The following is a 23807-nucleotide window of genomic DNA, read 5'->3' as shown; positions in this document are numbered from 1 at the left end:
GTCGTCGGCCCCGGATGTTTTGATACAGGAATTTTGAAAATGGGCGCAATAGCGCCCCCTGCAGAGCACCGAATAAAAATGAATGGAGAAAAAAAGTGAACTTTGTCGTAGACAAAAAAAATTTGGCACAGACATCCGTCACGTGACCCCGATCAAAAAGTAAATTATGGCCACGCCCATTTTCCCACCGTGTTGCCATGACAACGACCCGAAATAAACTTTGGCGTAGCCAAACCAAAATTGGTACACACCTTCGTCATGACCGTCCGAACAAAAAAGTACATTACGTGGTTGCTAGGCAACCCACACAAAGTCGGCCATTTTGGGAAATATTGCGTGATCTGGCGCCGAAGGCGCATCTCTTGCCTTTGCTCTTTTATAAACTCAACCGAGGGTGGCAGGGACGGCATAACGACGTACGGCGCGGCAGCGCCCCCCGGTTGTTGCGGTGGCGTGCGACGGCGTGCGCCAACCGGCCAACGCCGCTCGCGAGGGCCTCTAAATGCCGCTTGCGGCTTTAATTATTATTATTATTATTATTATTTTTTTTCTTCTCCCCCCCCGGAGGCCGTTTCGGCCACTTCCCACTGATGAAAAGTCCTGAATTTTTGCCCAAAATTCAATTAGGTGAAAAAAAAAACCTCCACATCTCCAAATTTCAAAAATTCAAAAAAATGGCGCGTCAGCGCCCCCTGGAAAAACGACGTTAACATTGCGGCCTATGGCCAGACCCCCCAAAATCCCGAAAACCCCGAAAATTTTAGTTCGTCGTAGACGAAAAAAATTCGGCACAGTGATTGGTCACATGGAACCAAAAAAAAAAAGATATTACGCGGTTGCTAGGCAACCAACAGTATGGCGGCCATCTTGGCCAAAAGAGCGACCTGGCGCCGAAGGCGCCTTTTCGTGCCCTCACATTTGAACGAACTCGTCCTAGGGCGTTGAACGCAGCGACTCCCCGGTCGCTCCAGAGCATCTACACATGTGGGGCATTAAAAGTTATTAAAAACTTTCTAATAGGATTTCCGGTTTTGTCATGGCAACGCCATGAATTTGGCGTTCGTTTTTGGCGTTCGCCGTCGCCTTCGAAGAGTCATAACTCGCACAAACTGTGGCCGATTTGAGTGAAACTTGAATCGTTGGTCGAGTCGTCGGCCCCGGATGTTTTGATATGGGAATTTTGAAAATGGGCGCAATAGCGCCCCCTGCAGAGCGCCAAATAAAAATTAATGGAGAAAAAAAGTAAACTTTGTCGTAGACAAATAAAATTTGGCACAGACATCCGTCACGTGACCCCGATCAAAAAATAAATTATGGCCACGCCCATTTTCCCACCGTGTTGCCATGGCAACGACCCGAAATAAAGTTTGGCATAGCCAAACCAAAATTGGTACACACCTTCGTCATGACCGTCCGAACAAAAAAGTACATTACGTGGTTGCTAGGCAACCCCCACAAAGTCGGCCATTTTGGGAAATATTGCGTGATCTGGCGCCGAAGGCGCATTTCTTGCCTTTGCTCTTTTATAAACTCAACCGAGGGTGGCAGCGACAGCTGAATCATGTAGGGCGTGGCAGCGCCCCCCGGTTGTTGCGGTGGCGTGCGACGGCGTGCGCCAACCGGCCAACGCTGCTCGCGAGGGCCTCTAAATGCCGCTTGCGGCTTTAATTATTATTATTTTTTTTCTTCTCCCCCCCCGGAGGCCGTTTCGGCCACTTCCCACTGATGAAAAGTCCTGAATTTTTGCCCAAAATTCAATTAGGTGAAAAAAAAAACCTCCACATCTCCAAATTTCAAAAATTCAAAAAAATGGCGCGTCAGCGCCCCCTGGAAAAACGACGTTAACATTGCGGCCTATGGCCAGACCCCCCAAAATCCCGAAAACCCCGAAAATTTTAGTTCGTCGTAGACGAAAAAAATTCGGCACAGTGATTGGTCACATGGAACCAAAAAAAAAAAGATATTACGCGGTTGCTAGGCAACCAACAGTATGGCGGCCATCTTGGCCAAAAGAGCGACCTGGCGCCGAAGGCGCCTTTTCGTGCCCTCACATTTGAACGAACTCGTCCTAGGGCGTTGAACGCAGCGACTCCCCGGTCGCTCCAGAGCATCTACACATGTGGGGCATTAAAAGTTATTAAAAACTTTCTAATAGGATTTCCGGTTTTGTCATGGCAACGCCATGAATTTGGCGTTCGTTTTTGGCGTTCGCCGTCGCCTTCGAAGAGTCATAACTCGCACAAACTGTGGCCGATTTGAGTGAAACTTGAATCGTTGGTCGAGTCGTCGGCCCCGGATGTTTTGATATGGGAATTTTGAAAATGGGCGCAATAGCGCCCCCTGCAGAGCGCCAAATAAAAATTAATGGAGAAAAAAAGTAAACTTTGTCGTAGACAAATAAAATTTGGCACAGACATCCGTCACGTGACCCCGATCAAAAAATAAATTATGGCCACGCCCATTTTCCCACCGTGTTGCCATGGCAACGACCCGAAATAAAGTTTGGCATAGCCAAACCAAAATTGGTACACACCTTCGTCATGACCGTCCGAACAAAAAAGTACATTACGTGGTTGCTAGGCAACCCCCACAAAGTCGGCCATTTTGGGAAATATTGCGTGATCTGGCGCCGAAGGCGCATTTCTTGCCTTTGCTCTTTTATAAACTCAACCGAGGGTGGCAGCGACAGCTGAATCATGTAGGGCGTGGCAGCGCCCCCCGGTTGTTGCGGTGGCGTGCGACGGCGTGCGCCAACCGGCCAACGCTGCTCGCGAGGGCCTCTAAATGCCGCTTGCGGCTTTAATTATTATTATTATTATTTTTCCTCTCCCCCAGAAATCCACTTTCCCACCGACGAAAAGTCCTGAATTTTTGCCCAAAATTCAATTTGGTGAAAAGAAAAAACTTCACATCTCCAAATTTCAAAAATTCAAAAAAATGGCGCGTCAGCGCCCCCTGGAAAAACGGCGTTAACATTGCGGCCTATGGCCAGACCCCCCAAAATCCCGAAAACCCCGAAAATTTTAGTTCGTCGTAGACGAAAAAAATTCGGCACAGTGATTGGTCGCATGAAGCCAGAAAAAAAAAGATATTACGCGGTTGCTAGGCAACCATCTGTATGGCGGCCATATTGGCCAGAAGAGCGACCTGGCGCCGAAGGCGCCTTTTCGTGTCCTCGCATTTGAACGAACTCGTCCTAGGGCGTTGAACGCAGCGACTCCCCGGTCGCTCCAGATCATCTACACATGTGGGGCATTAAAAGTTATTAAAAACTTTCTAATAGGATTTCCGGTTTTGTCATGGTAACGCCATGAATTTGGCGTTCGTTTTTGGCGTTCGCCGTCGCCTTCGAAGAGTCATAACTCGCACATACTGTGGCCGATTTTAGTGAAACTTGAATCGTTGGTCGAGTCGTCGGCCCCGGATGTTTTGATATGGGAATTTTGAAAATGGGCGCAATAGCGCCCCCTGCAGAGCACCGAATAAAAATTAATGGAGAAAAAAAGTAAACTTTGTCGTAGACAAATAAAATTTGGCACAAACATCCGTCACGTGAGCCCGATCAAAAAGTAAATTATGGCCACGCCCATTTTCCCACCGTGTTGCCATGGCAACGACCCGAAATAAAGTTTGGCGTAGCCAAACCAAAATTGGTACACACCTTCGTCATGACTGTCCGAACAAAAAAGTACATTGCGCGGTTGCTAGGCAACCCACACAAAGTCGCCCATTTTGGGAAAAATCGCATAATCTGGCGCCAAAGGCGCATTTCTTGCCTTTGCTCTTTTATAAACTCGACCGAGGGTGGTAGCGTCATTTTAACCACGTACGGCGCGGCAGCGCCCCCCGGTTATTGCGGTGGCGTGCGACGGCGTGCGCCAACCGGCCAACGCTGCTCGCGAGGGCCTCTAAATGCCGCTTGCGGCTTTAATTATTATTATTTTTCCTCTCCCCCCCGAAGGCCGTTTCGGCCACTTTCCCACCGACGAAAAGTCCTGAATTTTGGCCCAAAATTCAATTAGGTGAAAAAAAAAACTTTCACATCTCCAAAATGCAAAAATTCAAAAAAATGGCGCGTCAGCGCCCCCTGGAAAAACGACGTTAACATTGCGGCCAATGGCCAGACCCCCCAAAATCCCGAAAACCCCGAAAATTTTAGTTCGTCGCAGACGAAAAAAATTCGGCACAGTGATTGGTCACATGAAGCCAAAAAAAATAACATATTACGCGGTTGCTAGGCAACCAACTATACGGCGGCCATATTGGCCAGAAGAGCGACCTGGCGCCGAAGGCGCCTTTTTGTGCCCTCGCATTTGAACGAACTCGTCCTAGGGCGTTGAACGCAGCGACTCCTCGGTCGCTCCAGATCATCTACACATGTGGGGCATTAAAAGTTATTAAAAACTTTCTAATAGGATTTCTGGTTTTGTCATGGCAACGCCATGAATTTGGCGTTCATTTTCGGCGTTCGCCGTCACTTTCGAAGAGTCATAACTCGCACATACTTTGGCCGATTTGAGTGAAACTTGAATCGTTGGTCGAGTCGTCGGCCCCGGATGTTTTGATATAGGAATTTTGAAAATGGGCGCGATAGCGCCCCCTGCAGAGCACCAAATCAAAATTAATGGAGAAAAAAAGTAAACGTTGTCGTAGACAAATAAAATTTGGCGCAGACATCCGTCACGTGACCTCGATCAAAAAGTAAATTATGGCCACGCCCATTTTCCCACCGTGTTGCCATGGCAACGACCCGAAATAAAGTTTGGCGTAGCCAAACCAAAATTGGTACACACGTTCGTCGTGACTGTCCGAACAAAAAAGTACATTACGTGGTTGCTAGGCAACCCACACAAAGTCGGCCATTTTGGGAAATATTGCGTGATCTGGCGCCGAAGGCGCATTTCTTGCCTTTGCTCTTTTATAAACTCAACCGAGGGTGGCAGGGACGGCATAACGACGTACGGCGTGGCAGCGCCCCCGGTTATTGCGGTGGCGTGCGACGGCGTGCGCCAACCGGCCAACGCTGCTCGCGAGGGCCTCTAAATGCCGCTTGCGGCTTTAATTATTATTATTTTTCCTCTCCCCCAGAAATCCACTTTCCCACCGACGAAAAGTCCTGAATTTTTGCCCAAAATTCAATTTGGTGAAAAGAAAAAACTTCACATCTCCAAATTTCAAAAATTCTAAAAAATGGCGCGTCAGCGCCCCCTGGAAAAACCACGTTAACATTGCGGCCTATGGCCAGACCCCCCAAAATCACGAAAACGCCGAAAATTTTAGTTCGTCGTAGACGAAAAAAATTCGGCACAGTGATTGGTCACATGAAGCCAAAGAAAAAAACATATTACGCGGTTGCTAGGCAACCATCTGTATGGCGGCCATATTGGCCAGAAGAGCGACGTGGCGCCGAAGGCGCCTTTTCGTGCCCTCGCATTTGAACGAACTCGTCCTAGGGCGTTGAACGCAGCGACTCCCCGGTCGCTCCAGATCATCTACACATGTGGGGCATTAAAAGTTATTAAAAACTTTCTAATAGGATTTCCGGTTTTGTCATGGCAACGCCATGAATTTGGCGTTTGTTTTCGGCGTTCGCCGTCACTTTCGAAGAGTCATAACTCGCACATACTTTGGCCGATTTGAGTGAAACTTGAATCGTTGGTCGAGTCGTCGGCCCCGGATGTTTTGATATGGGAATTTTGAAAATGGGCGCAATAGCGCCCCCTGCAGAGCACCAAATAAAAATTAATGGAGAAAAAAAGTAAACTTTGTCGTAGACAAATAAAATTTGGCACAAACATCCGTCACGTGACCCCGATCAAAAAGTAAATTATGGCCACGCCCATTTTCCCACCGTGTTGCCATGGCAACGACCCGAAATAAAGTTTGGCGTAGCCAAACCAAAATTGGTACACACCTTCGTCATGACTGTCCGAACAAAAAAGTACATTGCGCGGTTGCTAGGCAACCCACACAAAGTCGCCCATTTTGGGAAAAATCGCATAATCTGGCGCCAAAGGCGCATTTCTTGCCTTTGCTCTTTTATAAACTCGACCGAGGGTGGTAGCGTCATTTTAACCACGTACGGCGCGGCAGCGCCCCCCGGTTATTGCGGTGGCGTGCGACGGCGTGCGCCAACCGGCCAACGCTGCTCGCGAGGGCCTCTAAATGCCGCTTGCGGCTTTAATTCTTATTATTATTTTTCCTCTCCCCCTCCGGAGGCCGTTTCGGCCACTTCCCACCGACGAAAAGTCCTGAATTTTTGCCCAAAATTCAATTAGGTGAAAAAAAAAACTTTCACATCTCCAAATTTCAAAAATTCAAAAAAATGGCGCGTCAGCGCCCCCTGGAAAAACGGCGTTAACATTGCGGCCTATGGCCAGACCCCCCAAAATCCTGAAAACCCCGAAAATTTTTGTTCGTCGCAGACGAAAAAAATTCGGCACAGTGATTGGTCACATGGAACCAAAAAAAAAAAGATATTACGCGGTTGCTAGGCAACCATCTGTATGGCGGCCATATTGGCCAGAAGAGCGACCTGGCGCCGAAGGCGCCTTTTCGTGCCCTCGCATTTGAACGAACTCGTCCTAGGGCGTTGAACGCAGCGACTCCCCGGTCGCTCCAGATCATCTACACATGTGGGGCATTAAAAGTTATTAAAAACTTTCTAATAGGATTTCCGGTTTTGTCATGGCAACGCCATGAATTTGGCGTTCGTTTTCGGCGTTCGCCGTCACCTTCAAAGAGTCATAACTCGCACATACTGTGGCCGATTTCAGTGAAACTTGAATCGTTGGTCGAGTCGTCGGCCCCGGATGTTTTGATATGGGAATTTTGAAAATGGGCGCGATAGCGCCCCCTGCAGAGCGCCGAATAAAAATTAATGGAGAAAAAAAGTAAACTTTGTCGTAGACAAATAAAATTTGGCACAAACATCCGTCACGTGACCCCGATCAAAAAGTAAATTATGGCCACGCCCATTTTCCCACCGTGTTGCCATGGCAACGACCCGAAATAAAGTTTGGCGTAGCCAAACCAAAATTGGTACACACCTTTGTCATGACTGTCCGAAAAAAAAAGTACATTACGTGGTTGCTAGGCAACCCACACAAAGTCGGCCATTTTGGGAAACATTGCGTGATCTGGCGCCGAAGGCGCCGTTTCTTGCATTTGCTCTTTTATAAACTCAACTGAGGGTGGCAGCGACAGCATAGCCACGTAGGGTGCGGCAGCGCCCCCCCGGTTATTGCGGTGGCGTGCGACGGCGTGCGCCAACCGGCCAACGCTGCTCGTGAGGGCCTCTAAATGCCGCTTGCGGCTTTAATTCTTATTATTTTTCATCTATCCGTGTTTTTTTGGAATAACTCGACGAGTCGTCGACGAAAAGTCACCATTTTTTGCCCAAAATTAAAAATCCCGGCGATACACAGTGTCAAAAAGTCCCATTAAAAAATGTCGAAAAATGGAGCGCCAGCGCCCCCTGGAAAATCAGGATTACATTGCGCCTATGGAGAGACCCGAAAATTTAAGTTCGTCGTAGACGAAAAAAATTCGGCACAGTGATTGGTCACATGAAGCCAAAAAAAAAAACATATTACGCGGTTGCTAGGCAACCAACTGTACGGCGGCCATCTTGGCCAGAAGAGCGACGTGGCGCCGAAGGCGCCTTTTCGTGCCCTCGCATTTGAACGAACTCGTCCTAGGGCGTTGAACGCAGCGACTCCCCGGTCGCTCCAGATCATCTACACATGTGGGGCATTAAAAGTTATTAAAAACTTTCTAATAGGATTTCCGGTTTTGTCATGGCAACGCCATGAATTTGGCGTTCGTTTTTGGCGTTCGCCGTCGCCTTCGGAGAGTCATAACTCGCACAAACTGCGGCCAATTTTACTGTAACTTGAATCGTTGGTCGAGTCGTCGGCCCCGGATGTTTTGATATGGGAATTTTGAAAATGGGCGCAATAGCGCCCCCTGCAGAGCACCGAATAAAAATGAATGGAGAAAAAAAGTAAACTTTGTCGTAGACCAAAAAAATTTGGCACAGACATCCGTCACGTGACTCCGATCAAAAAATAAATTATGGCCACGCCCATTTTCCCACCGTGTTGCCATGGCAACGACCCGAAATCAAGTTTGGCGTAGCCAAACCAAAATTGGTACACACCTTCGTCATGACCGTCCGAACAAAAAAGTACATTACGTGGTTGCTAGGCAACCCACACAAAGTCGGCCATTTTGGGAAATATTGCGTGATCTGGCGCCGAAGGCGCATTTCTTGCCTTTGCTCTTTTATAAACTCAACCGAGGGTGGCAGCGTAATTTTAACCACGTACGGCGCGGCAGCGCCCCCCGGTTATTGCGGTGGCGTGCGACGGCGTGCGCCAACCGGCCAACGCTGCTCGCGAGGGCCTCTAAATGCCGCTTGCGGCTTTAATTCTTTTTTTTTTTGCACAGCATGAGCCGGAGGTATGAAAACGAACACCGCGAGCGGATCTGATATCAGAGGAATTAACAGCATTTGCTTGGTAAGAAAATACTTTAATTTGGGTTCATCATCATTGCTTTCCGCTGCTAACATCTGGTCACATAAACAAGTTGGGGACATTTTATAGTGTCACATTTTTTGGAATGCTTTGTCATTTCCACCACGAGTAAATTGCTCGGAACCACCGAGTAAGGGACTTGCTTCTCTTTTGTTTATTAAATTGGATTTTTCTTTGCAACAAGCGCATCAATCTGAGCCCACACAGTGCACGTTGTGTTTCAAATTGACTGATCCCTTTTCGGTGGCTGATTAAACAAGGGTGTAATGATTCCCTCAGAAAGCTGATACCGCACTAGACGTGATTGTTTTTTTCTCTCGTGTGCACTTTGCAGGTCACTTTGATCCAGATAAGACAAAAAATCACGCAGGTTTCAAAATTGAATGCCGCTTTCAAACTTTCTTGTGGCTGGAGCGGGAGCGCTACATGTCACAACGGACAAAATTAAACTGAAGAATTGTTTGGTTTGCTTCAGCAGGTGGGCTGTTTCATTAGAACATTTGCTGATGACAACTAACTCTGAATTGGATGGCAAATTTGTTTTCTTTTGCACAAAGAAGGATTTTCAGGGTCAACACAGTTCGTCTCCTCAAAGCTAATTGCGCGCTGCTTCACGGACTAAAATAAAAGCACTCTGCGAGCTTGAGAAAAAGGGATTTACAACAAAGAACACAGTAACCTTTCAAGTTTAATGAATACTATTTTGGTTCTGATCCTTTAGGATGGTTTTGAACTGACTAGCTTTATTATTCTTCTTTTACTGACAAACCTTTGAATGAGAAATAGCGCAAAGACACTGCAGAGCTGAGCTAAAAGACTGCATACTTGCAATTTATGAACCCCCTTTTTAAAATACTGGTGTGAAACGGAATGACTCTGAAGGGTAAAACAGTCCTGCAGTAACTTCATGTTTTGCTCCTCACAATTAGACGCTGTATTTACAATCACAAAATCACCAACAAGTAACAACAATCCTGGTCAGTGGATACTCATTAGCCCTGGCAAAGTCCATTCCATTATTTGGACTTAACAGCAGAGTAGCATAATGGTAGAGAGCTTCTTTGCACTTAAAATTCCAAAGCTATTCTGTTGTGTTTTGTGATCATGAATTATTCCCTGGCATTCGATCTTGACATAATCTCTAAACATATTTTTGGCTTGGTTTCATTCCCGCCGTGCTTTTGGCCAAAATCCTAACACATTCCATGCAGACACACAGGGCGTCTCCACCATAGGCCACCCATGCTGTGCTGTGACTTCAAAATCACCCTAGTGTAAGATGTTGTATCAAATATGCATGTTTTTTTCAACTTCTCTCCTTGTCCATCAATAGCTATTGACTGCCTCTAAAATAGCAATCCAAAGTCACCCCAAGTGAAATGTAACCTCTGGGTTTTGTTATTTGCATCGCCGCAATTGACGTGCCATTTCTCATTAAGAATTACAGCAGCAATGGGCCTTTTCTGCCATTAGTGCCGATCATGATGAGTGTGTATGGGGAGATATGTGGGAGCGAGGGGAGGACAAAAGAGCGCTTGTGTCTCAGATAAGGCTGCGAGATTGGGAGGAAGACAGTGCGGAGATAAAGACGGCGGATGGCAGTGAGGGAGTGGCGGGCTTTTGGTGGCACAGGCGTCTTTGGTTGCCTTTGAGGCCTGCCAGTGTCACATTAGATCATCCATTTGGGGATCAGAAACAAGCCTTTGATGTTCTTTGTGAATTCGTAAACAGCAGAGTATAGAGCGCCCCTTTGACAATTTCCATTGCAACAGGAATATGTTCCTGTATTGAGTGTGTTGGCCCAGTAGGTGGGTACAGCGCTATCATCAGACAGTGCCAGCACATAACTGCTGAATAATTTACTTCACCTGTTCATATTTCATCACAGAACACATCGCATGCAAATGTATTGCCAAGTTTTGTTCTGAAACTAGCAGTGAGGTCTGTTTTTTATCGCTTTGCTGCTATTGCTAAAACAGAAGCCAGCACCTTAGATTAACAGTTTCATAATCTTCAATACTTCTCTCATACATGCTGAACTGCTCTCAGTCTGGCATCTTCAAAATGTCTGAACATGTCAATCTGATGTCATTTCTTTCACGCCACTGCTTTTCAAAACGGTTCCCGCGGTACCAATTGCAAACCCCAAAGACTGTAATTATCAAATGTTGCTTTTGTCTGTATCAGTAAACAATAAAACGCACACAGTGGTTTCAACTCCTCAAACATGTTCTGAAATGCATGTTACTGACTTACTACTATAGCAGTTCAAATGTCTGTTTTCTGTCTTTGATTCACATTATTGTTTACAATTTACACTGGAAACAGACTCTTGATGTCCATGAATAAATCGCACATCTATAGTTGCAATAACAAGACGTTTCTAAAATTGTTATGCCCTGTCTCTTTGCTGCCTGTCTCTCCCTCAGTGTCTGTGCAATATAGACACCACTGACAGCCTCTCGTATCGATCACGTCATTCATGCCAAGAACAGGCCATTAATATCCTGAAGTTATTACTAAAACATATTCCTTGTCTTCTAATTGACCTCATTACCGACCATGGCCGAAGGCACTGCACTGGGAATAATTGTCTGTCTGGCTATTTCAAAGGTGCCTATTAAAAATATAATGGGCTTATTATACTTCCACGGTCGATAAAAAGCATTGATCAGGCATTGAATGAGAGCTTTAAGCAAATGACAGACAAATGACAAAGAATTGGATAGTGTGTCATTCACTCTTTATTGTGTCTCCCGAAGCTTATGGTAAAAGTGGAGATGTTTTTTAGGCCCAGCATTATAATGGCGAAATTCATTTTTGTAGTGTAATTTTGTGGACCAGTGTTTCTCAACCTTTGTAGTTGTAACTCCCAAATATAAACCATGCTGGTGTTTTGTGACCCCCCACAATGCATGTTTTCCATGCAAACTATACAGTGCATATATATTTATCTATAAAATATGCCTTCCATATAATGCGGTGACCCCTTGGAATTTTTTATCAAGATCGATGATAATAAGGCATCATGCAGCATTTACCCATGCATCAGCCACACCTTGAAAAGAGCCAGAAACGCTACTCCACCATGCACCCGCAATCTCATCATGAAAACAAAAAAAAAATACATTTCTGGAATGCAGCAAGCAGCAAACCCTATGACAGTGGTCTACTGTGTTTTGTCTTTGTTGGCATTTTGTATTGGTCATCACAACATCTATTGTAAGGCTGTCCCAAATCAAGTACTGGAGTTAAATGGAGTGAAAGCATGAGCCATTTGGCCCTTGAATAGGCCATGTACGTCACATGCCTTTGCAGAGCTTTGTGCACCATAAAAGCTCTGCACCTTGTGAGTCACATGCAACTTTGACAGTTTGACTTGTCTGCTTTTGGACAGTAATTATGGTGCTTTTACATTATTAAATGTTCACTTTCAATTACATGCAGAACTATAAAAGCAAGCAGAAGCACATACTTACAGACAAAAGATTGTACTGAAAATGGTGGATAAATTATTTCCAACAACCGAAAGGACAATTTCTTATACTTCACTTTTTTTGAAAGCACATTTATGCACAGAAAACCACAATATGTTTTACATTACAGTGGGTGGACTACAAAAGCGAAGGGTTGTGACGTTGTTATATTTCCAATTAACAGTAACTACAGATGTTTTTTGCTGTAAGTCTCACCACCGTTGAAGCAAGCAGACGACTTGGAAATGATAGTGGATGGGAGTGAGATGGAAATAAATGACTAAATCAAAGACTTTCGAAGATGTGTCGCGCAAGTAATGACATATTCACAATCATTCAATTGAACAATATGTGTTCTTCCTATAGTGTGCACCATCCAAACAATTGTGCCATTCTTCAAAACATTTGTTGAAGTATCTAAGGGTTATCCTCACTTTCTGGACAAACTTAGAAGTTCTGCTGCTTTTCTAGGGCGCTCACTGCATTACACTGAAAGGCATATAGCAGAAATATGGACATTATAATAGATATGTCCAAAGTGCAGCTTCGATGTCATGGTGTGAAATCTCTTAAAATGCATAAATGTACATTGAACATTACAGTATCTTTTAGTGTGCAGTAAATCCAACAGAAACATAGAAATTGTCCTAAGCACAAATATTCTCTTGATAGAAATAAAATGTGTGGGTTTATTTTAAGACCCTTTGCGTCATATAGGATATTCATACAAAGTTAACACACCCCCTGCATACACACACAAACTGCCTTTTTTTTTTTTCCACAAACCTGCATTGTCCTCTCACGTTTCATTTCATGGAACCTCAGAAGTGACAGAAAGCTGATTTTCGTCTTGGCGGAACATCACACCTAATTTGCACGTCTATCTTTGCAGCCTTCGATAATTACTCTCAAATTTCCCATTTCTTATTGCACTCAATACACTACTCTCTCCAAAACTTTTCACCACTCTATCAGTCACAAGCAGAAAGCCAGGTGGACTGTACTTACGGACGAGAAGCACGCTGGCGTTGGCTGTGCCCATCTTGTTGGTGGCGACGCACGTGTAGTTGCCGTAGCGATCCTCTGTCATGTTGTTGACTGTGAGCACTGATCTGGAGCTGAGGTTCTTGATGTCGATGCCCTGGCCCTTTAAAATCCTGAGAACACAGAAAGTCCTCTCATAGAATGGAGCTCGTTGTTGCTGGACACAAAAAACTAAATGGTTCTGAATGAGATTTTGCTTTTTTACAAAATGAACCGCACAATAGGGCTGTCACGTTAATTACTATATCGACTTATCGTTCAGTAAATAACAGGTAAACGATACATTTTTGGGCTCGATATTTATCATCTGTACATTTATTAGTTCCCCCCCCCCCTATTTTTTCTTTGTAAAAGCAAATGAAGTTACATTGTATTTCATGTTTATTGCAGCTTGTGTGGTATTTTAGGATATGATGATGCACTTTTAGAACAAAGGTTTACTGTCCTTCATAAGCCTGAGAGTTGACAGTATCTAATATCGACAGAGTCAATAATATCGTTTCTCGCGATACTTTCCTGCCTCAATATATCGAACTTCAAATTTGTTTTCGTAACAGGCCTACTGCACACTTGTATTTACAGCATGGTAATAGCATATGTGGTAACTAAAAGTAAACAAATATGATAATTAATAATATGGAAACATGACATATTGTTCTTTCTACTTCATGTCATTGTAATTTGATCAATGATTAACCTATAAGCCGATATGAAAACAGTAAATTACTGGGAAATATGGAGTAAGCTCTTATACTATTATATACTATGTATATTTCTATAGAAACACGGACAGCATTTCCCTTCATAATCCCTAGCTGTCGTGCTATTTCCATCCTATTATGCAATTCTTGTCAAGTTAAGTGCCATCACGACAATGAAACAACTGATCTTGTGCTTGTATCTGTGACTTCTGTATCTCCCTAAACAAAGGAACTGATACATTCGAAAACATCCAAAAGGCTGTTTACAAGTGCATAAGTCCAAATGAGTTCAGAGTGTGTAATCTCACTTGGTTAATGCCCAGCTCTTTATTGCCATGTTTCACACCTCTCCGCACTCCGTCTGCAGCGTGACAGTGCGGCAGGGAGGTGCTGTGAAGGAGAATGGGGTGACCTGGGGCTGAAGCAGCTGGATGCCACTTGACACACTCATCGCTTGTTGCAGGTGCAAGGATTAGCAAAACTCCCATCCCAGTTGTGCCTGACATCTGTGCAGTCAAAATGACAAATGTTTCCTGGTTGACTTGGGGAGATGTTGATATTTAACACTTTTTTTTTTAAGTCTGTTCATTGTTTAAAGGGACTAGATGCAAGTTGGACACAACTGCCACCTCAGGTCTTAGGCGTGATTGCAGCTTCTATATTAAGCTCGTGCATGACGGCACTTCAGACCCAAATGACACCTTTTTGAGTGACAGGGCAGGATTTTAGAGGCAGTTGTGGTGAACAGGTCTGGGCTCATTCTACACATTAGGACATGGCTGGAACATGAAGGGAGAGGAAAATACTTATTTTTAACATTTTTAAACTCCGTATAGTCCCTTTAATGCCTGACTACAGGAGCAAAAAGTGACGCTATTACTTGGACAGTTTCACATTTGGCACCAGCTTTTAACTCAACAAAGTGGATATTGCGGAATGTCGGCACTTTGTAAACTACGGCTTGGCTGGACTGAGTGAGAGGAGCTCTTAGCTGCCTGCGGTGTGACCTTGTGTCCTGGAAAGATGTTGTTTCTATTTAAGAACTCCAACACATTTGAAATGAAATGTTACACAGGTTCTTTAGAAAACACATGTCATGTTCTCTCTCTCTCTTATCTGCTAAAGTAAACTTTTTAAACCATGATATATAATATAATGTTTTTTTTTTTCACAAAAGCCTACCTTATGTTCAAATGCATGCTTTTTCTTGGCAAACCACCCACCTGTCACCTGGTCATGTCATGCTCTCGGTTTGAAATCCTAAAAGCTTAACTTGGACTGTGCTTGGATTGCCTACACAACAACTACTTTCTCGATGATGGCAATTGTTTTTACATTTTAAATGCATTACTCTCTTCTGTTCCAGAACTCAGATTAAATTACTTTTCCATTCCATTTTCAAGCTATTAAACATAAAATACCAAAGCTAAAAGTGTCCAAAAGTAATTTAGAAGCTTGAATAAAACTTAATATAGGAGCTTTTGCACAGGACACATACTGCGGAGCTTCAAAACAATAAGTGTCCTATTGTCAAATGATGATTTAAAACTGGGACCAAGGCTTAGCATTTTACATAAAAAATCTCATTTAGCAACAAGATATGTAATGAGAGTCTAATAACTTGCTGAGTTTTTAAATACAAATTAGTTCTGCCGTGGACAAGAAAGTTGTGTGAATAAATGAAAATCAACGTGCACTCCGTGCTCCGTGCTTGCTTTGCGGCAGAATTCCTTTTTTCTGTTGCTTTAACAAGTTGAAAATAAAAGAAAGAAATCCGAAAATTAAAAAGTCTCAAAGATGTGCGAAAACAACAACAAACAGTTCATGTCTTCAATAAACATTTCTGATGTCATACGCAAACCCTGATATTAAAGCAGTACTGCAGGTGTCGTAGCATGTTACGTTTTTTTACTCATTAATTGTCTGTGAGAGTAAATACTACACTGACAGAAAAGACAAAGGGAGAGAAGGATATTGTACATCCAGTTACACAATGGAGATCATTTTATTCACTCAAGGTTGGCTGTAAATACTGTTAAAGTGGCGCTAGGCCGCAGCTTGCTTTGCCCGTTAGCCTGTTAGCTTCTTTTTCATGATTCCATTAGTGTGTATTGCGCCTCCGACGCGTAGGCAGCGAAGTTGCAATTGTGGTTTTCTGGCCAGAGACACTAGGGGGAGATGAAAGACCCCCCAATACAAAAAGGATTCATTAAAGGTAAACAAGCTCCTTTTATCTTTCCCTCAATTTCAATGATGAGACAACAGGACCTGAGCTGTGCAATTAATCGAGTTTTAATCAAATTGTGATTAAAACTACAGTCGATCTCAGTTATATACTAAAAGCCATATTTACTATATTTTAATGAAGAAAACAAAATGATCTAGATCAATTGCTTAATACACTTTAATCTGTTACTTGTTATGTCTGACCTATGGAATTTTTGGTGAAATTATTAAGACGTGAAAGTCAAAATGTGAATGTGCTTTGTTTCCAAAATAAAGTAGAGAATAGCTCCACACCCACTCACGTCTAGTCGTCAAAGCATTGTCACATCTTTGGAAAGGTTTACTTGTCAAAACTGTCTCTCAGCACCTGATAAAGGCAGGCTGGCAGCAGTTCTGTGCAGATAAACTGAATTCAAACGCCTTAATTTCCTTTCCCACAGTGAACTGGAATGTCTGCGCAGTGGCACTCGTGCATTACTGAGCCTGTATGTCTAACTGCGCTCGCGTTACTACACTTTTCATGATGGGGCCTAAATGAAGAGATCCCGTTTCAGTCAAGCAAGAAAGAAAAAAACCCAAGTCCTCGAATTAAGTAAAGACTAGAATCGCGACAACTTGCCTCCTTAGCAATTGGAATAAATTGAATCCACCCCATAATTACAATTAGCACAGTGTGAGCCCGTGATAGAAATTGTGCTCGCCAGGAGTGGCTAAATAGCGGGTAATGGGGGGTGATTTGGTTTTTAAATTCTGGAAGTGACACTTGAATGTTGCCTTGATTGATGTATGTGCGGCGTGTGATTTAAGGGCGTCGCAGGCAAACAGTAGATTAGGATGCAAGGTGAGCGGCGCAAGTGACTGGTGCATGCGCGCGCTGTCTTCTCCCCAGGCGCCCGACATATGGGGAAACAAACAAATCACACGCCTTCCCCTGACTAATATGTGCTTCAGTGCTAGCAATTAGAGTGCGTACAACTGCACTAAAAAGGCAGCACATTCAGCATAGTATATTCAGGCATAAATTAGTTTTGAAGATCAAGATAATACATCAGTGATTAGGTGTAGATACAGACGGCATCTCGTCATAAAAGGGGGCGTGGCTTCGCCAAGGGGGAAAATAGAATCTTTAGATAAACACAATTTTCCACTCTTTTTAGCCATTTTCTGGTGAAATATGAACTTCATATCACACATTAATAAAGTCAAGTGTAAGTCGGGCCCATATGGATGTTTTCTCACAGCTGATTGTTCAGTAGAAGTGAAAAAACGGCAGTTGTAGCTAGCGCTAGCTAACCGAGCATTAGCCCGATGCAAACATGAAGCATCAAGTTAGCATTCTCCATTATTTATGTATTTATGGGCTGTTGAACCCCTTTGCTCCTCTCCATGTCTTTGTATCTTTATTTAGGAGAAAAATATATTCATAATTCAGCGTTTGTTAAAGTAGTTTTTGAATAAATAAATAAAGTTTCGATTTTTCTGCAAATTGTTTTCCCCCTTAACTGTTTTCAAACATCCCCATATATGGGCGATTCCAGTGATGCTGTCTGTCTATAAGACATTATTTACAGGTAGGTGTTTTGTTTTTTGTTTTTTTCTTCCCCCTGGCAAGTTTTATGTATTTTGCACATATTACCTCATGTTTATTATGGAATGTATGTGCAGCATTTCAATAAAAAAACAAAAACGAAAAAATTCAAACTAAAAAAAACAAAAAAAAAGCAAAAACAAAAAAAAATATATATATATACCGGTATATATTTACCGGTAGGCTGAATTTCAAACAAAAATGTGCGTTTATGTGGAGATTTTAGCAGCAATTAATTTGCAACTGTCATTAAAGTGATAGTCTGGAAGTTTAAATGTATTACAAATGTTATAAAATGTGCGAAATCGGCCACCTGGTAAGTAAGTAATAATATACATTTTTTGTAAAGTCCCTCCTTCCCGGATCTCAGCAGCTAATCAGAGTCAAGCATCCTCTCGCGTTGAGCAATGAGACGAGCTTTTCCCCGTGAACCAGCCTGTCAGGTCCAATCAGGAGGGAGGGGAGGAGCTTTATCATTTACTTTTGAAAACTCTGTCCCTGCTCTCCTCATTTAGCAAACTAGGAAGGTTAAAGAAGGGAAGATTCGATTGTTTATCTTCAAATTTCACTCTGTCTCTCCTCACTTAGCAAACTTACAGACTATCACTTTAACTGTATCGCTACAAGTAGGCACACCAGTCTTTTGTTGTCTTTTTGGCTTCTATTATTGTCATTCTTTATTATGTTGTACAGTGTTTTGCCTTGACAAACGACAAAAGCAGAAAGCTGGTTTTCTGCGCTCTGCCAGTGCATCCATTGAGGCACAGACTCAATTCGCAAATGGCAATCAAGCTTGATGAAATGCGGAAAAAAAATATTCCTTTTTTTTTTTTAGCACCTGGATTGAGGTTTGCACTATCATTGTTCTGTATCAGTCAGCTGCGGACGACACCGCACTTAAAATACATTTTGTGAAGCATTTTATTTTGTATCACTGACTCCATTCATTCATATTTAAATGAGTTCTATCTCTGCGAGCTTTTGTTATAACCTGCTATTGTCAGTTCCAGATGCATGATTTGATTGCACACAGAATATTCAACCTGGTGTTAAAATGAGTTCAACTGAGCAAGGCAGGAGCTCGTATAATCATACAGCTGAGTTGAAACAAAATACTGTCTTTCGGGCTGTTGCCTTTGGTGAAAGTGAAATCCGACTAGCCTTTGCCGTCCTTTTCATTTAGTATTGAAAAATATAACGTTCAACATGATCAATTGCAATATCCACAGTCGTGAGTGAAAAGAAGGTTCATGATGGATACAATGATCTTACGCTAGGGTCAAATAATACAATGAAGTGAATGAAAAACATACAAATAGTAAAATCACAACAACAACAAACTGGTTGTGGTTTAGCAATATGTCCTCATTTACTTACTTTGTTATTTGACCTAAACTCACATTCACATTCTCTATGCTGTTTTTCTTTAAAGGGACAACTTGCATCTAGCAAGTTGCTCATTTTTATGCTCACTACTGCCACCTCAGGTCTTATGCATAACTGCAGCTACTATAATAAGCTTGTGCATGACGGTACTTCGGACCCGAATGAACACCTTTTTGAGTGACAGTGCAGGATTTTGAGAGGCAGTTGTGGTGAACAGGTCTGGGCTGATTCTACACATTAGGACATGGCTGGAACATGTGGGGGGAGGAAAAGACTTAATTTGAACATTTTCAAACTCCGTATAGTCCCTTTAAGAATTGTTTTTCAATACACTGTCAATGGCAAGATGGTTTGAACAGGTTTTATTGTATGAAGAAAACGACAGCCGAACTCAAGGACACAATATGTATGTGGGTGAAGTAAGGTCATTGAAGCTAAGTTAAGTTATACTTTAGTAATTTCTGTAGAGAAATCTCTGTAGAGAAATTTGTTCTCTGCATTTGACCCATCCTCAATGTCGCTGTATGTAGCTTAAATATAGTAAAAAATATATAAATGGCACTGGATTCCAGCGATGCCATTTGTTTGTTAGAACACGTTTGACATTTAAAAATAATAATAAAATAAGATAAAATTTATGTGAATGAAAATGTAAAACAAATAACAACCTTTAAAACACCTTGGTTCCCCCAGCTGACCGTGAGCCCCTGGATGGTCCTGATTCCCTCTTAGTGAAGCACAGGTAGAGGATAATTGAAAATAGAAGGAGCAAGTGGTTCGGTGCAATTTCAGTCGATGTTTTTGTTACGTAAAGTTAAGTTACTTACCAAGATGAAATCCAAGTTAAAAACAATGTTTTGTTAGTTTGTTTGTTGTTGTTGCTTTTATTCTAAATTCAAATAAAAAGAGAAACATTTATTTTAAAAAGGTTTTGAGAGTGGATTAAAAATTCTCTACAAGATTCCTTGTGATTGCATGAGAGCAGGACCTCATTTTGGCCCGGGAATTTAGAGATTTATCGGCCTGTTTTCTTATGGAGCTATAATTCATCGTGCGCTACCAGATGTACTTCAAACACCACTCTGACAATTTTCTAACAATTTCTCTTTTCACATGGGCTGCTGCACACACAGTCTGAGCCTGATAGAACTCCACAGTCACACCAAGTTATGTAGATAAAAACATTATCTGTCCACTTTTTCTACCTTTCATCTGCCTTTTTCCCTCTTTACTCTTGCGGACACTTGTCGCCGCTGGATTGGACTGCACTGACTTGAATTAAAGCGGAGGGGCGTTCTGCTTCAACTCCCCTCTGAGTTTGTTCAACGGCAAATTTCTATGTGAAAATTCTTTCTGATTTTGATACATCCGTCGTTATTTGATAGATTTACATGACAATTACACTTGTGTAACTTATATCTAGAACAGCAGCCCATGGCTCCTGCTGCAGCCCAGTGAAAGCCTTTAGGCCTGGAATAGCACAACTGTGAGTCTGTTATTAATTCATTATTTTATTCTCACGGCCCAAAAGCACCGCGACCGAGCGGCCCACCGGGAAACGTCCCGACTCTCCCAATTACCCAGCACGCCTTTACAATTCTGCCTCTTAGACACTGGATATAAAGACTAGAAAATACACATTAATGCCATGCCTTTGTTTGACTACCTTAAAAAGAGACATACCTCTTCTCCCCCTTGTACCACTCAAACGTGGGGGGAGGCACAGCGGCCACCTCACACCTGAGCAGAGCTGTACGTCCCAAGCTGACTCCATGATTCTTCATCTCGTGGATAGACGGAGCAACTGTGGGAAGGGGGGGGGGGGCACAGACACAAAGGCAGAGTTAGACTTTCCAGAGTTTACGTGCGGGCCAAGTACTTGCATTACACGGCGTACAAAGTCAATACTACACACCAGACTGGAGACCTGGGGAGAGGAAAAGGCATTCATCCCTAAAGTTGGAGAAATTAAATGAATTGCGTGGCGCGGTGATAAATGGTTTAATGGAAGTTCAAAGAGCCAGTGGGGGAGGCAGGTTTGTGCGGATGCAAAAGGCTCTTTCATGTGCTTAAATGTGGAGTAAATCTGTCCCGGAGCAGGCCTTATATACTTCAAATGTTTACAATGCCTGTAGTAACATACAGCAGCCTTGAAGGAAATGACTGTTATGATGTTGCAGAAACCGAAGGCGCTTTGAAAATGGATGAGTCTGTGCTTTCTGTTTGTTTGTCTTTCCTCACTCTGAACGCCTGGAATTAAAACAACTCATTAACTTTATACAAAGACATACAACAGTGAAATAAAAAGCTATAGATGTGCACTTTAGATGTGCCCTGGCTTGTTGTTTATTCACTACGCAGTGTCGGCGATGCTGCAGCTTGGACTGTGCATGTGGTGAAGAAATTGTTTACATAATGAGATGTACATTCGAGGACATAAAGAACAGAAGGAAATTCCATGCGATTTTGGACTCCTTCCACCATCATCATCAGTTGTTAACAGTTGACAGTTCATGTACCTTTTGCAGACCTTGCGAACTGATCACAAAAAAACATGGCACATCTGAAATCATGCCGTATTTTCATCCATTCTAAAAGAGGACAAACATCCTTTATGGACTAAAAAGGAATTGAGCGCTCATTTTCAATTCAGCAATAACACTGAGTAGGCCGATAATAAAAGAGTCTGATGAAGGTGAAAAACAACGTGAGCGTCATGAGATCGGAATGGAGAGCCATTCTGCGATGATGGATGCCCTTCCACTCCCTTTTTGCATTTTAATAAGCACAGTCATGTTGTCTGAGTTATTATTTTCCGTGTGAATACGTAAAATGTCAATTACACAGGGTGTTTTTTTTTTTTTTTCCTAGTGTTATTGCTCTTTGCTGAGTAATATAAAGGACTCGAGAAAGTGACTCAAGCTACGGGTGTTGCTGGGGTTTTGTGCATCCATTCATCACTGTACGAAGTGCTGGGTGCCACGCTGAGGGGGTTGTAGCAGACCTTGACTGTCTGTCGGAGCATGCTGTTGATGCCCTACGGCGCTTATGAAATGTATCAGGACTCAGAGCAGAGGCACATGGCGGGATTGTGTTGCCCCCGTGCAAGCATAGTCTGAAAGGTGCTCCAAATCAATTCATTAAAGAGAGCAGTAAAGATCAAAAGCTTTTCAACACGACAGTCCAGCTTTACCACTTCACAATGGGGGAAAACTCCTGGATGACTGAGAACTTACACAAACGTTTACAATAAGAATGAAAGTTGACGGTTTACTATTACTGACCATCATTTTAGGAATTCATACACAGTTGTCTTTTTGGTGTTGGAAGCTTTCTTTGACTAGTTTCACTATGTTGTTTGTGTACATACAATGGATCCCGTCCCTTAAAGCAGTACTAAGTAACTCTTGCCCCCAGAGGCCATAAGCGCAACTGCGGGTGTCGTAGCAAGTTACGATTTTTGAACTTATTAATTGTCTTGGAGAGTAAATACTACACTGACAGGAAACGCGAAGGGAGAGAGGGATATTGTACATCCAGTTATACAATGGAAATATATTTTTTCACTCAAACTTGGCTGTAAATACTGTTTAAAGTGACATTAGCCCGCAGTTAGCTTTCGCCCGTTAGCATGTTAGCTTCTTCTTCGTGATTCCATTAGTGTGTATTGCTTGCTCTGGTCCGGTGGCAGTCAAGTTGCAAACATGGTTTTCTGGCCAGAGACACCAGGGGGAGATGAAAGACCCTCCAATCATCCCATTAACACTTGTATCACCCCCACAGGGACTACGGAAAGGATTTATTAAGGTAAACACGTTACTTAGTACTGCTTTAAAGCTGCACTATGCAACTTTTTATGTGGAAAAAAAAAGTTGACATTTGTGTGTGTTTGACCTTGTAGTGACCCAGCGGGCTGTATGAGTGGTAAGTAAGTAAGAAAGTAATGTTTATTTATATAGCACTTTTCACAGACAAAAGTCACAAAGTGCTTCACAAAAATACAAAATATAAATACAAAGTACATTTACATTGACAGTCACAGAAAACGTGGTCATAAAACAATCCCTATTCCACTGGAATTTAAAATGCTTTCTGAAACAAGTAGGTTTTCAGGTTACTCTTAAAAACATCAACACTATCAAGTAACCGCAAGGAAAGCGGAAAATCGTTCCAGAGCGTCGGCGCGACCACCTGGAAGGAGCGATCTCCTCTGGTCTTAAAACGAGTACGAGGGACCATGAGGAGGTTCTGATCCTGAGACCTCAGCCTCCGAGAGGGGGTATACGGACACAACAAGTCTCTGATGTAGGAGAAGAGTGGTCAGCATGGCGCCTTTATATTTGATCACGGTGGTCTCTAGGGTGCTCCAGAATCAACTGTTTTGTAGGTGTTCTGATGAGAGGGTCCGTCAGCAGCGAAAACCTTCTAAACAATTGATCCAGGAGCGTCCTAAAGACCACTGTGATGGAAAGTTAAGGCACCATGCTGACCACTCATACAGCCCGCTGGGTCACTACAAGGTCTTATACAAATGTCAACTTTTTTATTCCACATAAAAAGTTGCATAATGCACCTTTAAGATACAATATAAGGCCTACCTATTTTTCAAGTACTGCAACTAAAAATAGCTAAGTTCTTTCCCAGCAGCTTTATTTCGACACCTTGCCAAAGTATCAAAGTATGGAATGTTCCGCAGTGTGCTTTAGCGTCATCATGGCGAAATGAAACAGACCCACACATATCAACAACACTTTAAATACTTAACGCCAACTGGCTCAAAATCTTAACATCCCTGTCATCTGTTTTTTTTTTTTTTTTTCATGTCAGTATTCCACAAAAATCCACA

At 42.9% G+C, this 23807-nt stretch overlaps 1 protein-coding gene across 2 annotated transcripts in view; it reads right to left on the bottom strand.

Moving 5' to 3' along the window:
- The window catches only part of negr1 (neuronal growth regulator 1), a 172882-nt gene that overhangs the window by 51703 nt on the left and 97372 nt on the right, over positions 1 to 23807 (bottom strand). For both annotated transcript variants that reach the window (XM_079575542.1, XM_079575543.1), the window contains exons 5-6: positions 20645 to 20765; positions 13025 to 13173 (exon numbers count right to left, since the gene is read on the bottom strand). In XM_079575542.1, the coding sequence (XP_079431668.1) occupies positions 13025 to 13173; positions 20645 to 20765 (270 nt within the window). The remainder of the gene's footprint in view (positions 1 to 13024; positions 13174 to 20644; positions 20766 to 23807) is intronic.

The sequence above is a fragment of the Gobius niger genome (assembly GCF_951799975.1).
Source record: "Gobius niger genome assembly, chromosome: 17".
In the NCBI taxonomy this organism is placed as follows: domain Eukaryota; kingdom Metazoa; phylum Chordata; class Actinopteri; order Gobiiformes; family Gobiidae; genus Gobius; species Gobius niger.
This window is presented reverse-complemented; position numbering and strand designations above follow the sequence as displayed.